The following is a 16,598-nucleotide window of genomic DNA, read 5'->3' as shown; positions in this document are numbered from 1 at the left end:
CCTTTAGGGTAACTGCACAGAATGTGATGGACGTGATGATGCCAGAGACTACACACAAGTCCTTTCTGCAATGAAGATTCTTCTTTTTTCTGAACAAGATCTAATGAATGTTAATAGACTGCTGGCAGCTATGCTTCATCTGGGCAATTTTAACTTCCAAAGTATGCATTTTTTTGTAAAAAATACGTCTGATTGTTTTGATATATCATATAACCAACATTTTATAATACTTGCTGTATGTACTGATATGTCTTGATACTTATATTCTTGATATAGTTACTTCTTTCTATCTTGAAGTACAGCCATGTATAGCATGCATTTCTTTCTATATCAAATGTATGTATGGTATGTTTAACAATAAATGTAATATGTATTTTATTTGTAGGTGCAATGTTTGGAAATAATGATGGCTGTGAAGTACCTGAGTCCATACATCTGTCCACTGTGGCTACTGTGCTTGAGGTAACCAGGAAACCATTGTTTTCCGTAGTAATATATACTTTACATATCCCTTTGAACACCTTTATATCCTCATATGTTATATCTCATGTAGGACTGCAAATATTTTCAGGGACATTCATTCCAATTATTTTCTTCTTTGATACAAGGATACAAACTTGAAAATAACAAGTCCATATACAGTGTGCCCACCCATATCCTGTCCACCATTATTAACTTGAGAATGGCGGCAGCTATAGGCATAGTAATGGTGTCTAGGTATAGTAAAGTAGCCATGCGCTACGCAATGAAACCACCTATTGTGCCACCTGGTGGAAAACAACGGCATTAGCATTTTTATCTCGAAAACGGAACGAGATAGAGAAAAAAAGTGAATTACAAAGTTGTAGGGCATCATCAATTCAATACGAATCGACACCTTGCATACAGAAATGCTATGATTAGAACATGTAAACTCACAAGGCTGCGGATGTGAAGCGATACCTCATGGAGACCTTCCTACAAGTCATTGGGTACGGTGGCTGCGTGGAGTGGCCTCCACACTCACCTGACCTGACTCCATTGGACTTCTTTCTGTGAGGTCACATCAAACAACGGGTGTATGCGACCCCTCCACCAACATTGCAGGATCTACGACGACGTATCACAGGTGCTTGTGCAAACGTGTCATCTACCATATTTCACAATGTGCAGCAAGATACAGTATGCTGTCCAGAGTCCAGATGTGCATTTCAGCTGACTGTGGCCACTTTGAGCGCCATATGCGTGACCAGCATTCAATGTTTTGGGGGGGTGTCATGGGTTTCATATTATAGCATTTCTGTATGCAAGGTGTCGATTTGTATTGAATTGATGAAGCCCTACAATTTTTTAATTCCCTTTTTTTCTCTATCTCGTTCCGTTTTCAAGATAAAAATGCTAACTCCGTTGTTTTCCACCAGGTGGCGCAATAAGTGGTTTCATTGCATAGCGCATGGCTACTTTACTATACCTAGACACCACTTCTATGCCTATAGCTGCCGCCGTTCTAGAGTTAGTGGCTGTGGACAGGATATGGGTGGGCACACTGTATATGGACTTGTTATTTTCAGTTTGTATCCTTGTGCCAAAGAAGGTTGTTTTGAGTTTGTTTTACCGCATAGTTTATGAAGACTGAATAAGCCAGCCGGCTTTTAAACAGAAACATTCCCTGTGTCTCCCTTTAATATTCACCCAAGCGAGTCAGAATCTTACAATGTGTATTAACCAATTTTGCTTGTCTTATTTTTAATTAGGTGGACCAAATGGAGTTAAAAAGTTGCCTTACCAGACACACCATAATAGTTCGGGGAGACAGTGTTTCTAAACCTCTTAATTGTTCAAGGGCTTCCGATAGCAGAGATGCTTTCACTAAGGTAAATCAATAACATAATAAGTTATAAAATAATAGTGTTGCAGTCACACAAGAATTAAACACATAGTATATACAGTTAGGTTCAGAAATATTTGGACAGTGACACAAGTTTTGTTATTTTAGCTGTTTACAAAAACATGTTCAGAAATACAATTATATATATAATATGGGCTGAAAGTGCACACTCCCAGCTGCAATATGAGAGTTTTCACATCCAAATCGGAGAAAGGGTTTAGGAATCATAGCTCTGTAATGCATAGCCTCCTCTTTTTCAAGGGACCAAAAGTAATTGGACAAGGGACTCTAAGGGCTGCAATTAACTCTGAAGGTGTCTCCCTCATTAACCTGTAATCAGTGAAGTAGTTAAAAGGTCTGGGGTTGATTACAGGTGTGTGGTTTTGCATTTGGAAGCTGTTGCTGTGACCAGACAACATGCGGTCTAAGGAACTCTCAATTGAGGTGAAGCAGAACATCCTGAGGCTGAAAAAAAAGAAAAAATCCATCAGAGAGATAGCAGACATGCTTGGAGTAGCAAAATCAACAGTCGGGTACATTCTGAGAAAAAAGGAATTGACTGGTGAGCTTGGGAACTCAAAAAGGCCTGGGCGTCCACGGATGACAACAGTGGTGGATGATCGCCACATACTTTCTTTGGTGAAGAAGAACCCGTTCACAACATCAACTGAAGTCCAGAACACTCTCAGTGAAGTAGGTGTATCTGTCTCTAAGTCAACAGTAAAGAGAAGACTCCATGAAAGTAAATACAAAGGGTTCACATCTAGATGCAAACCATTCATCAATTCCAAATATAGACAGGCCAGAGTTAAATTTGCTGAAAAACACCTCATGAAGCCAGCTCAGTTCTGGAAAAGTATTCTATGGACAGATGAGAGAAAGATCAACCTGTACCAGAATGATGGGAAGAAAAAAATTTGGAGAAGAAAGGGAACGGCACATGATCCAAGGCACACCACATCCTCTGTAAAACATGGTGGAGGCAACGTGATGGCATGGGCATGCATGGCTTTCAATGGCACTGGGTCACTGTTGTTTATTGATGACATAACAGCAGACAAGAGTAGCCGGATGAATTCTGAAGTGTACATGGATATACTTTCAGCCCAGATTCAGCCAAATGCCGCAAAGTTAATCGGACGGCGCTTCATAGTACAGATGGACAATGACCCCAAGCATACAGCCAAAGCTACCCAGGAGTTCATGAGTGCAAAAAAGTGGAACATTCTGCAATGGCCAAGTCAATCACCAGATCTTAACCCAATTGAGCATGCATTTCACTTGCTCAAATCCAGACTTAAGACGGAAAGACCCACAAACAAGCAAGACCTGAAGGCTGCGGCTGTAAAGGCCTGGCAAAGCATTAAGAAGGAGGAAACCCAGCGTTTGGTGATGTCCATGGGTTCCAGACTTAAGGCAGTGATTGCCTCCAAATGATTCGCAACAAAATATTGAAAATAAAAATATTTTGTTTGGGTTTGGTTTATTTGTCCAATTACTTTTGACCTCCTAAAATGTGGAGTGTTTGTAAACAAATGTGTACAATTCCTACAATTTCTATCAGATATTTTTGTTCAAACCTTCAAATTAAACGTTACAATCTGCACTTGAATTCTGTTGTAGAGATTTCATTTCAAATCCAATGTGGTGGCATGCAGAGCCCAACTCGCGAAAATTGTGTCACTGTCCAAATATTTCTGGACCTAACTGTAGATTCAGAAAGCAAGAATCTAGTGACAGGTTCCCTTATAAGTTACCATAGAACTAAAGATCTGACCAAGATATTAAAATTGCTTATTGGGTGGAGTACATCTAAACAAATATATTTCCATTCTGCAAACATTTTCAGGGACATTCATTACAATTATTTTCTTTGAATTGTTTCAAATGATTAGTAAACTAAATGCTCGTTTTTGAAGGAAAAAGTGTTACAACTAAAAATAAAACATTTCTATAGTAGTTAACATGATTAGTAACATCCCGAAAATAATATTCTTTATTCTTAGTTTCTTCTGAACTCTAAAACAAACTTCAATATGATCTTAAGAATTTATAAAATTGGCATTTTGGTGCATTTTTAACTTTTCATTAATAGTAATTGCAGTATTCTTCACAAAGCAAAATCAACACATACTTTTTGTCAAGATACAGACCAAGCCCAACATAAAGATTAATTATTGTCTTTGTTTTTTTCATTTTTAACTGCCTCTTACTGCATGAAGCTTTACATTCCTGAATGAACGGTCCCATTCTTAACGCCCATTTACATGCAATGATATCGCTAACGATATGTCGTTGGGGTCACGGAATTCGTGACGCACATCCAGGGTCGTTAGCGACGTCGTTGCGTGTAACAGCTCTGAGCGAGTGTCAACGATCAAAAATACTCACCTAAGCGTTGATCGTTGACACGTCGTTTATTTTCAAAATCTCGCTGGTCGTTGTGGACATAAGTTGTTCATCGTTCCTGAGGCGGCACACATCGCTATGTATGACATCCTGGGAACGACGAACAACAGCTTACCTCCATCCTCCGGCAACGAGGTGGGCGTTTCGTTAATGCGGCTGGTCTCTGCTCCTCCACTTCTATTGGTTGGCCGCTGTGTGACGTCGCTGTGACGGCGCACGAATCTCCCCCTTAACAAAGAGGTTGTTCGCCACCCACAGCGATGTCGCTAGGAAGGTAAGTATGTGTGACAGGTGTTATCGATATTGTGCGCCACGGGCAACGATTTGCCCGTGACGCACAAATGACCGTTGCGGGTTCGCTCGCTAGCGATATCACTAGCGATATCTTAGCGTGTAAATGGGCCTTTACACTTCTAAAACTACAGTACAAGCAGCACCCTGCTTCTCCTTAGGGCTGCAGATCCCTTCCTCTCACCTCTGTGGGATCCTGATAGTTTCCATCTCTCTGAGTTGGGGATAATCAGGAAGCCATATGACTGATGAATATGTAAAAAAAAAAATAGCACAGACTTGCAACACAGCTTCACTATACTGTGCTCAGCTCACCTGCATCCACCATACATCTTTAGCACATCATCAATCTAATCTATGTTTACAATACACTGTCTTCTTCTGTAGACTGTATACTCCTGTACACAACTCTGCCTGATTAATGTTATCTTCTGCCATATATCTACATAGTAATATATGTGATTTTACATAATAACTCTGTGACCTGGTTTCCAGCAGAGCTCAAATGTCCTGCACTGCTCTATGCCTGCTCAACGGAGCTTGTAATAACTAGGCATAATAGGGCTGACACAAGCAGGGCTGAGCCGTGCAAAAATGTTGTGAGAATGCCAAAAGTCTCAACACTTTAGAGCAGCTTCAGTTTGTGCCAAAACTTTTCAAATAGTCAAAAGAAAAGAAAGCTAGGCACTGCAAGCCCAGGTGTGTACTCACTGATCTGTGGTTTTCACGTGGAACACGGACCTCCAGCCAATCTCCGTGGTGCTCTGCCAACAGGTGAGAATCCAAAAAGAGCTTCAAAAAAGAAAGAATGGCGGCAACTCACTGGTAGATATGAAATGGCAAATAACTTTTTGTCCCCCTCATCACTTTATTTTATTGCTTTTGGAAGGATTTTTGTATATAGCCAAAAGCCAGTGCTATGCTGGCACTATCAGGCTGATTTTCTACATACCTTTAGTGGTCAGCTCGGCTGTTTAGGTTTTGAAATCCTAGAAAATAAAGGTTATAAAATCAGCAGCTTCTTGAGTGACAGCAGCTGAGAATTAGATACTATCTGGTGGAGTATTAATAGTTATCCCCTCCCCCTGTTAGAATTAGCATAAGCATTATACAATCGATTTAACTTTTCTTCACTAGCAGGGCCTGTGTGAGGCCATACCCATGTGACCAGAAGGGGCAGGGCCTCAGCCAACAAAGATGATACCAGGAAGCAACGTTTTTCTGTTGGCTGAGGCCCTGCCCCTTCTGGTCACATGGATATGACCTCACACAGGTCCTGCTAGTGAAATAGTAAATCGATGGTATAGTACTTATGCTAATTCTAACAGGGGGAGAGGATAAGTATGCATATCCCCCAGATATCTGACCCTCAGCTGCTGTCACTTAAGAACCTGCTAATTTTATAAACTTTACTTTCTTGGATTTCAAAACCTAAACATCCGAGCTGACCACTAAAGGTATGTAGAGAATAAGCCTGATACTGCCAGTATAGCACTGGTTTTAGTTTATATACGAAAATCCTGGTGATTAGTTCCCTTTTTTTACATACTTATGAACATCCCAATTCCTCGCTTATTGTGTGATAGCAATAATCTTCTAGTCTTTCTATTTACAATTTCTGAGCACCACTGAAGGGTACGGTAGAGTGTTTTCTTTTGAGTGCCGATACTGTTTCTCAGGCACAGATAGATACCATTGTACGAGTATGCACAACCCTTCGATCTTGATGTGCATCTAGATCGGGTATTCTGCTCCCTGCTCTCATGTTGCAGCCAGATTGCTAAGTAATCTGGCAGCATCCATACACCTCCCCCTACTTCCTGCTACCTTAGGCACATGTACTCAGGTTTTTAATTGTAACTACATCTCTGCATATAGGCAGCCTATGCAACTCATACCTACTCATGAGATTAAGGACTCTGCTCATGCTAGACCTTCCTTCCTGTTCTGTTAAACATGACAACCTGCACAGAACAGAATTTAATGCTATTTGGCACACATTTTGGGCTATCTGTGTTAAAATATGTAACATTTACTACAGCTATAGGCTGGTGAAGAGTTCTCTTATAACGTTAACCCATTCTGCAGGCAATTCCCCCTCCATCAAGCTCCATCTGCTTTTACGAAAAGTGGCTGGGCTGGCAAAAAAAACATCAAAAGTTGCCACATTTTTGATTTGTAAATTTTTCTACTTTCGAAAACTGGTATAAAAAATATTATGAATCCCTTCCCCCTGTATATTTAGTTTCAGATATTTGTTACTATTGGACACCAGTGATGATATCTATTTTTTGGTGATTATATAGTTCCAGCATATTATTGTACAGAGATTGTGATCACTATCCCCAGTCTGAAAGGACAATGTCAAGGAAGTCAACTGTCTTTTAAGTACTTTTTTGAGAAAATAATTGTAATAATTAATTCTATTGCAGGGTATTTATGGTCGAATGTTCATGTGGATAGTAAATAAAATTAATGAAGCTATTTTCACACCATCATCTAAAGAACTTGGGACTGAGCGAAGGTCTATTGGATTATTAGATATCTTTGGCTTTGAACATTTTAACACAAATAGGTAAGTTGCTTTAATGAAAAAAAGTTAAACTAGACTTAGCAATATTTTTTTACTCTTTATATTTATAGGCTAGATTAATTAGTATTCATAGATGAAATAGATGCATATTAAAATATTATGCAAATATACCTTAATGTGATAGTTACTTTGTGTGAACAGATTTCTGTTCTTAGGAACTAAATTTTTGGAAAAAATCAAAGATAAATCCTCAATCTATCCCATAAGTTGAGTATTTCCACTAGAAGTTGTATAGTTTCTCACTCTTTAGATGGATTTTAGAGGGAAGTAATCCACAGAATATCCTCAAGGTGATATTGATAGTTCTGAACTTATTCTACAGTTATCAAACTGTACAATTATGGGGGCATACATGGAGCGGGTAGAGTCACCATTCAATACATTGTAATCAGCAGCTGTAAGCATGCCCCAACACTGATTGACAGCTGGCTCTGCACAGATGCACTGCAATGTCAACTGTCAATCAAACTGTCAGGACACACTCGTGCCTACCACTCATGGTATACTGTGTGATGACTGTAGCCACTCTGTGGATGCACTAATGATTAAGAGCTAGCAGCTTCTGGGAAGAAAAAAGTTAATGTTCTCCTGGTAGCTGTAATTTCAGTTATGCTGCCAAGCAGTATTGTGAATTTTTTACCTTCAGATTAATCCTATATCTTCAGGTAAATATTGTTTTATGATGTGACAGGTTCCCTTTCCCGGGAACCTCTCGGTTCAATCCAATCACCCCAAAGCTGTAGTAAGTAACATAACCATAAAAACATTTTATGGCTAGGAATGGAGGAGTGTTCATTCTGACATATTCCATTAAAGTTGAGCACTTTTTCACAAAGTTGTTACAATCATTTGCTAATGTTTTTCTCATTCTAGCTTTGAACAACTTTGCATTAATTTTGCAAATGAACATCTTCAGCAATTTTTTGTACGTCATATATTTAAACTTGAGCAAGAGGAATACAATGCTGAACAAATATCCTGGCAGCATATTGATTTCACTGATAACCAGCGTGCTTTAGATATCATTGCACTCCGACCCATGAACATCATCTCCCTCATCGATGAGGAAAGTAAATTTCCACAGGTAAGGTTTTTATATTTACTTTTTTCTTTTCGCATATATTTTTCAAAACGTTTAATAAGAAAGAGACTTTGTTGTATATATTAAAAAGTCCTTTATTTATTTTTTTCAACGCCGTGTAGAAAACTGGTTGTTTTGGACTAAATGGATACTTTCTTGTTAGTGCTTATAAAGCCATATTTTTATGATTGCAAACCAATCAGAGGTGCTGTGTGTGTCTAGATTGATGTAAAAATAAATAAATAAATTGGCATAGGGTTCCCCCATATCATGACACCCAGCACAGATAAAGCCTACGGGAATAGGCTAAAGCCCCCAGCCATGTGCTTATCGTGACTGTGTATCAAAATAAGAAGGACCGCAAGCAGGCTGCTATTTTTAGGCTTAAGTTGGGAGCCCCAATAACCACGGGTCTCCCCAGCCTGAAAATACCAGCCCCCAGCTGTCAGCTTTGCCATGGCTGGGTTTCAAAATTTGGGGGGGGGAACCACACGCTGTTTTTCTAAAGTGATTTGTCCCTCTTATTTTGATACACAGCCAAGAAAAGCACATGACTGGAGACTGCAGCCTGTAGCTATATGCTTTATCTGTGTTGGGTGTCATAATATAGGGGTACCCTACGCCAATTTGTTTATTTATTTATTTTTACATCAATCTAGACACACACAGTGCCTGTTATTGGTTGCAGTAAGACATGGTGTCACACAGGCTAGGTGTTCTGTCTGACTGCAACCAATCAGAGACTCCAGGATTGCCAGTGTACCAGCAATATGCATGAATATAATGAGCGGTCCTAGAAGTAGTGTGAGGGACTTGAAAGCAGTGTACGCCTCGCAGAGATCGGTAAGTATAAAGCGCTTGCTCTAATCCCTGCTCTAATCCCTCTATCCCTTCTACCACTTTTTTCAGCACCGGATTCTGGTCTCCCTAGACTTATATGGGCACAGGCATCTGGCCAGATATTCTGGATCGATTCCGGGCCCGAACCGGCCGGGTTTTTTTTAAAAATTCGGTTGAACCTAACGATCTCGGATATGTGCAAGTTTGCTCATCATTACTCATGAAGCCTATGCACTAAGTACAAGGCCTGCAAAAAATTAGAAGGATGGACTGCAATACACACTGGAAGACACATAGAGGAGAGCCTGAGATTTTTTTTTTCACATTTTGAATGTGTGGGACGCTTAGACTGGGAAAGCCTATGCAATAAGTGTAAATAGCTCAGGGAAATCTGGAACTTCAGAAACCACTGAACCACTAAGTTGAACATGTGGGTCGGGTATGGTACATGTGCAAGCTGCCAAGCTTCAGAGCTACCAGTTTACGGCCATTATCACACATGACCATGCCTAGTTGTAGGTTCAGCGTCAAGAGCCACAGATCTGTCTGGTTTGTTATACCTTTCAGCAACTGTTCAGCAGTGTGCTGTTTGTCGCCTAAAAAAATTAGTTTCAATAAAAGCATGTTGCCACTTCACCGAGGCAGTGCTGCAGTGCTTCCAGCTTGCAACTAATATGGACTACGTGTCTTGAGATCACAATTCGGAGATGGAGTATCAGGAAGAGGAGGGGGTGCCAGAATTGGTGTAGAAAGTGGAGCAAATTCTGATGGAACTAGCACCCACAATCCTCTCCATTGGTAGCATGTGTGCCATCCCAGGGTCTCATTTGGTCCTGGCCTCCACAAGGTTCACCCAGTGTGCCATCAGGGATATGTAGCGTCCCTGGCCACAATGACTTGTCCACGTGTCAGTCATTAAGTGGACCTTCCCAGGGACTGCATTGGTGAGAGTGATGTCATTGGACATGTGCTGGTGTAAAGTGGGGATGACACAATGGGGGTAATAGTGGCGGCTGGGGACTGAGTACCGAGGAACAGGTGTCGTAACGAAATTGCGGAAAGCCTCAGTATCCACAAGCCTGAAAGGCAACATTTCCAGGGCAAGCAGTCTGGAAATGTGCCCCGTTTAGTGTCTGGGCCTGTGTGTCTGGGTGGCTGGGTATTTCATTTTGCATTCCATGGCCTTGGGTAGGGACAGGTGACCACTGTGCTCGGACGAAGAATTGGACCTGGGTGCTGATGGTGCTTGCAAATATGCAACGACATGCCTGCATCCTGGACAGGGGACTGGCAAGCACATAGCACAGGGGAAGAATCAGTGGTGTCACCCGCATACACTGATTGTGCACCCAGGCGTTCGGCTCACCTACTTGGGTACTTTGATGACTTGTGCCTGAGCATGCTGTTGGTGATCACCCTGGTATTGGTCAAGCCCCTGCTGATCTTCGTATGGCAAAGGTTGCAAATGACCATTCTTTGGTCATCCCCACTTTCTTGAAAAAAGCACCAGACTGGGGAACACCTAACTTAGGCCTGGGAATTTGCTATTGTCACTCTAGGTATGGGCAAGCACCAAGCGAATGGGAATGGAAACCCTGTGCTATTTCATCGCACTTGGAATTTCAGTACATCATGTTGATGGAAAAATAAAAAAGTTATGGCTCGAGGAGGAAAAAATGGAACCGTAAAAATGAAAAATTGCCCTGTTGGGGAGGGTTAAAAGTATTATTTCTTTTATAATGTTCTCATAATACAAACCATATAACCTGATATATATATAGAAAATATATATATATATATATATATATATATATATATATATATATGTATACACATACACTACAGTTCAAAGGTTTAGGGTAACTTAGATATTTCCTTATTTTTTAAAGGAAAGCACATTTTTTTCAATGAAGGTAACTTTAAATTAAACACAAATACACGTTATACATTGGTAATTTGGTAAATTACTATTCTAGCTTCAAACGTTTGTTTTTTAATGCAATATCTACACAGGTATTCATAGCATTTCTGTATGCAAGGTGTCGATTCGTATTGAATTGATGATGCCCTACAATTTTTTAATTCACTTTTTTTCCCTATCTCGTTCTGTTTTCGGGATAAAAATGCTAACTCCGTTGTTTTCCACCAGGTGGCGCTATAGGTGGTTTCATTGTGTAGCGCATGGCTACTTTACTATACCTAGTCACCACTTCTATGCCTATAGCTGCCTCCGTTCTCAAGTTAATGGCAGTGGACAGGATATGGATGGACACACTGTATTTTCTATTCATTATGCAACTCATTTGATAAATAAAAGTATGATTTTTCATGGAAAAGACAAAATTGTCTGGGTGACACCAAACTTTTGAACTGTAGTGTATATATACCCTATTATTTTATAGCAGCCCCAATATATCAATACAGAGAGGTGCTCCATAGTTTTGTTTATTATTTAAACTAATAATTGTATCCCAAAATAGATATTAGCCGTTTTCCAAATAGTACAACATATTAACTGCCACAATGAATTAAGTGGGTTACAGTAATATTTTTTTTTTATTTTTTTTTCTTAAGGGAACTGATGCTACTATGCTAACCAAACTGAATAGCATTCACGGCAAAAGTAATATTTACATTGCTCCTAAAAGTGTACATGACACAAAATTTGGGATAAACCATTTTGCAGGACTTGTGTATTATGAAACTGAAGGTGAGTGCTATGTATTTTGTAGTGTGATACAATATATAATTTAGTTTATTAGTATGTAGTATTGCTTATGTATGATACAATGCTTAGATGTATATTACAGTAGACATGTTACCTCTTATATTTCAGAAGTAAGTAGAACAAAAAATAAATAGTAGAAAAAATAAAAAAAAATTCTGTTCAAGAGAGAGAATGCTTTGCCCATTTTTTATTTTATTTTTTTCTATTAAGGATTCCTGGACAAGAATCGTGATTTGCTCAGCACAGATCTCATCCTGTTGATTCATTCCTCTACCAGCAAATTCCTAAAGCAAATTTTTCAGGTGGAAAAGAATGCCAACACTTCTATTCGAGGAATCATTAGAAACACCGGCCTTAACTACCAGAAGGTTAGCTTCGTCATGTCAACTAGCCTTCAATTGTGGCATTTAACATTTATATGCGAACAATCTAAAAGGATTAAGGGGTAAATAATAAGGGTGGCACAATGATTTATCACCAAAAGAGGTAATTTTTATCTTTAAAGGAACCTGTCAGGTCAGTTTACACTATTAATCTGTAGATATATGGAGAATCTGCAGGTCACTAGCGTTATGAAGGTGCCTGACCACTGTACTAAAAGTGCGGCACCCTGGAGAAAATTAACTTTATTCCTCCTGTGAGTCGCCAGCTTTCAGTCATACAGGCGTGTTGGCATGGATAGGGTCACCGCCCACTATACTGTAAGCATGCCCCGGCATTTTGACTTTGCATTGGGAGTAATTACAGCCACCACTCTCCATACACAGAGCGGTTACTGAACCCACGCCTGCACCGCCCCCGTGACTCAAACCGGAATGCTGCTCGGATTACATTTATTTTCTTCCCGGCAGCGTGTTTTAATGTGCAGGTGCCGGGCAGGTTCAGAGTGCTATTAACCTGCAGACAAACCCCATATCTGCAGATTAATAGCACATGACAGGCAACCCTTTAAGATAAAATGACCTCCCTTAAATCCCTTTTTTTTAATCTAAAAAAGCTTATTTTTTTTGCTGAATAATTGTCTAAAGGGTGCTTTACACTCTGCGACATCACTAGCGATAGCATCCGCCCCCGTCGTTCGTGCGACATTTGGTGCTCGCTGCCGTAACGAACATTATTGCTATGGCAGCGTCACACGCACATACCTTTTCAGCGACGTCACTGTGACCGCCAAACAGCCCCTCCTTCAAGGGGGAGGTGCGTTCGGCGTCATAGCGACGTCACTGCGGCGTCACTAAGCGGCCGCCAAATAGCAGAGGAGGGGCTGAGATGAGTGGCCGGAATATCCTGCCCACCTCCTTCCTTCCTCCTTGCCAGTGGACGCAGGTAAGGAGATGTTCGTCTTTCCTGCAGTGTCACACATAGCGATGAGTGACGCCACAGGAACGACGAACAACCAGCGGCATGCACCACCAATGATATTATGAAAAGGAGCGACGTGTCAACGATCAACGATTTTTGACGTTTTTGCGCTCGCTGATCGTCGCTCCTTGGTGTCACACGCTGCGATGTCGCTAATGGCGCCAGATGTGCGTCACTAACGACGTGACCCCGACGATATACCGTTAGTGATGTCGCAGCGTGTAAAGCACCCTTAATATATCTTTGAAAGAATTTTCTGTATTCTGATAAGAGCTTCAAGTCCCTTGTATAGACAACAAATTTATTAAATTCTAGCTGTCTGTAACAGTGCTTATGACTTGAAGTCAGTGCACGTCCTATATTTTGTAAATGAAAGGCAAAAATTGAATAATATTGCTTATATTTTTGGTTGTAATATGACCTTTGTACAGACAAAAAAAGCAGCTTAACATATTTCTCACTTTTCAGTTCAAAATGTTATTTATTTATTGGCAAGTTCATTGACTACACTGTATTGTAATGTTCACTTAATATTAACAAATCTGAACCCCAATCCACCGAATATTATATTTTACTTGTAATATTCCACCTGCAGATCACAGATACAAATAAGTCCTTACACACTCTTGGAGGTCAATTCAAACAGTCATTAGAACAGCTGATGAAAATTTTAGGAAATTGTCAACCTTATTTTGTTCGCTGCATCAAACCTAATGAGTTCAAGAAGCCTTTGGTAAGTGAGATCTATCATGTCGATAAATATACTGTACATGTGTATGTGGTGTATATGTATTTTAAAATTGGAATCCAATTTTATACACAATGGAGTTTCAAATATGGCTCTTTATAGATGTGCTGAAACAAATAAAACCCAAACAAGGCCTTTGAGAACCCAACTCAACTACCAAATTTTAAGCACTTTCATATCAGTATGGATTACAAATTTTGATCTTTATGTTTCAATTGAAATACTATGTCCCAAGAATGACAAAAGTATTTTATGAGTTATACCTTTATAGGCTAACCATAAAAATTATATTAGCAAGCTTTCAGAGCACACAGGCTCCTTCTTCAGGCTAATTACAAATGAATTACTGAGACTAAACACAACATTTAAATGAATGTTACAACAGGACATGGGAAGGATGATGCCTCCTTAAGATAAGCCAAGGAAATCAAATTAAGTTTTTTCTTAGAAATGCAGATGAGTTGGAAGTGGTCTGTTCAGATCACTTCTGAGGTTCTTCTGTTGGAGGTGTGAAGTGTGTCCATGTAGTGAGCCATAAAACCAGGTGTTAAATTGAGTCCTTTTGTTAAAGATGCAAACATCTTTTTGCATCTGGATAGAAAGAAGATGTCACTGTTCAGTTTTGCCAGTTTCTTCAGTAGGTTTTTCAGATCCATATGTATTCAAATATGATCTGAAAAACCTACTGAAGAAACTGGCACAACTGAACAGCGACATCTTCTTTCTATCCAGATACTGATCTTTATGTTTGAATGCATGCTAAACACTGTAACCTGTTAAACAAATTTTGGGAAATAAATAATATTTTACTTGTACAATTAAAACGTCAATTTTTTAAAATGTCTATTTCTTCTAATCCTTATGAAGAATATGAGAGTTTAATATGGAAATAGAAACCTGGAAAACTCTTTTCAAGCACACACTAAAACTGAGCGTTGAGCATTGACAAAATATATAAAAAAAGCTGTTAGGTGTTTTATTTATTTGGCGCTTATCATATTTTAACATTCATGGTCTTTATCTTTCCATATTTTTTTACCCTGTGTACTACACTATTTGAAAATATATAAATTCATCCTTAAAGGAGTTCTCCAAGAATGAGATAGAATGGCATCCCTGATATAATTCAAACTGAATCCTGTCATACTCACAGGTCAGGATGGGCTGTAGACTGAAGATTTACAGCTTTTTATGTTCCAACTGACAAGTTCTTTATCACACATACCTCAGTGAGTGCACAGCTACTGACCATGCCGAACTGGAAACAAATAAACATTGTGGAGCATGAAGATGGAGATAACCTTCATTGTGCTCAGAGAGGAAGAAATATATTTCTTCACACATTACAGCCTTGCTACCAGCTGCTAGCTGAAGAATGTGTGATACAACTCTTGTCAAGTTGAGACATAGGTTTGTATGGTTTCAGTCTTTAGCCTGTACTGACACTAAAATGGGCTGCAGTTTGAATTACATCAGGGATGCCATTTTTTTAAAATTCTTGGACAACCACTTTAACACAAAAACTAAAAGAGCAACAAAGAAACAATTCTGCTTTCATGCATCAATTTTTATCTATGTAGGCAAAGAAAAGTGATACTGGACTAGATCAAATGTATGAAACATAAAATACAATTGTATAACAGAAAAGAGAAAGAGCACATGATAGTAAATTGATTCATGTGTAAATCATGTCAATGTGTATTCACCTCTCCAACTTGTAAACATTATGTTTCTTAGCTGTTTGATCGAGAACTATGTATCCGACAACTGAGATACTCGGGAATGATGGAGACTATACGGATCAGGAAGGCAGGGTACCCAATACGTTACACTTTTTCTGATTTCTTTCACCGTTTTCGAGTGTTGCTGCCATTAGACTCCGCCAGTCGCAGTAAGGTAATTGTTGACCCTTTTTAACAAAAGTATATACCTTCATATTTAATAATGTGTTTATTAGCATTTAATTTTTGAGCAATTTTCACATTTCAGCAAATGTTAAAGGCATTTTGCCATCTTCAACACTTATAAATGCCTAATAGGAGTGGGTATTACTAACCCACTTCTGTAGGAAAATGCATAGGAAACAAACACTTATCAAACTTTTAGATCATATTAGTGTAAATTGTGAAGATGTAAATACTCCTTTATATTGGAATGTCTTGCGTTCAATCTGCTCAACAGTTAATTTTATCAATAGTCATTATTACCACAAGCCTAAGGGCACTACGATGGGGAGTTCTTGTGGCCCCATGTATGCCAACTGTTTTTTATGGGCTGGTGAGTGTCCAATAACTTTCTCAGAGTAGCAGCACCAAATGATAAAACGCTAACTGAGATCTGGCGAAGGTAACTTTGTGCTGTGTCTGGGCACAGAAGAGGGATTTCAGAAATTTGTATTGAAATGTAATAAGTTTGATCTTAAATTTACAACCAAGGCTGATGCAAACAATCTGCCATTTTTTAATGCAGATTTTCAAGGGGTTAAGATAGACAAGTTACAAATAATAACTGTGCGAAATCTGATGAACAGCCTCTTGAGGAAGAAAATTGCTCTCTCTATACCCTGAGGGAAAGGATACTGAGTCTGACTGGTGATACCTCAGCCTCAGGAGGAAATGTTAAAAAAAAGCAACAAAGTAGAATAAACAGGAATATTCTTTCATGAAATTATACAGGCGT

At 39.3% G+C, this 16,598-nt stretch overlaps 1 protein-coding gene across 1 annotated transcript in view; it reads left to right on the top strand.

The window, feature by feature from the left end:
* Positions 1 to 16,598, top strand: part of MYO7B (myosin VIIB) — a 266,503-nt gene that overhangs the window by 127,393 nt on the left and 122,512 nt on the right. The window contains exons 9-17 of the mRNA XM_075340840.1: positions 8 to 161; positions 386 to 462; positions 1,734 to 1,853; positions 7,000 to 7,142; positions 8,034 to 8,244; positions 11,656 to 11,791; positions 12,020 to 12,177; positions 13,767 to 13,904; positions 15,657 to 15,815. Of these exons, the coding sequence (XP_075196955.1) occupies positions 8 to 161; positions 386 to 462; positions 1,734 to 1,853; positions 7,000 to 7,142; positions 8,034 to 8,244; positions 11,656 to 11,791; positions 12,020 to 12,177; positions 13,767 to 13,904; positions 15,657 to 15,815 (1,296 nt within the window). The remainder of the gene's footprint in view (positions 1 to 7; positions 162 to 385; positions 463 to 1,733; positions 1,854 to 6,999; positions 7,143 to 8,033; positions 8,245 to 11,655; positions 11,792 to 12,019; positions 12,178 to 13,766; positions 13,905 to 15,656; positions 15,816 to 16,598) is intronic.

Source organism: Anomaloglossus baeobatrachus, chromosome 3, assembly GCF_048569485.1.
Source record: "Anomaloglossus baeobatrachus isolate aAnoBae1 chromosome 3, aAnoBae1.hap1, whole genome shotgun sequence".
Taxonomy (NCBI): Eukaryota; Metazoa; Chordata; class Amphibia; order Anura; family Aromobatidae; genus Anomaloglossus; species Anomaloglossus baeobatrachus.
Note: the sequence above shows the minus strand (reverse complement) of the source record. Positions and strands in the feature narration are given on the sequence as shown.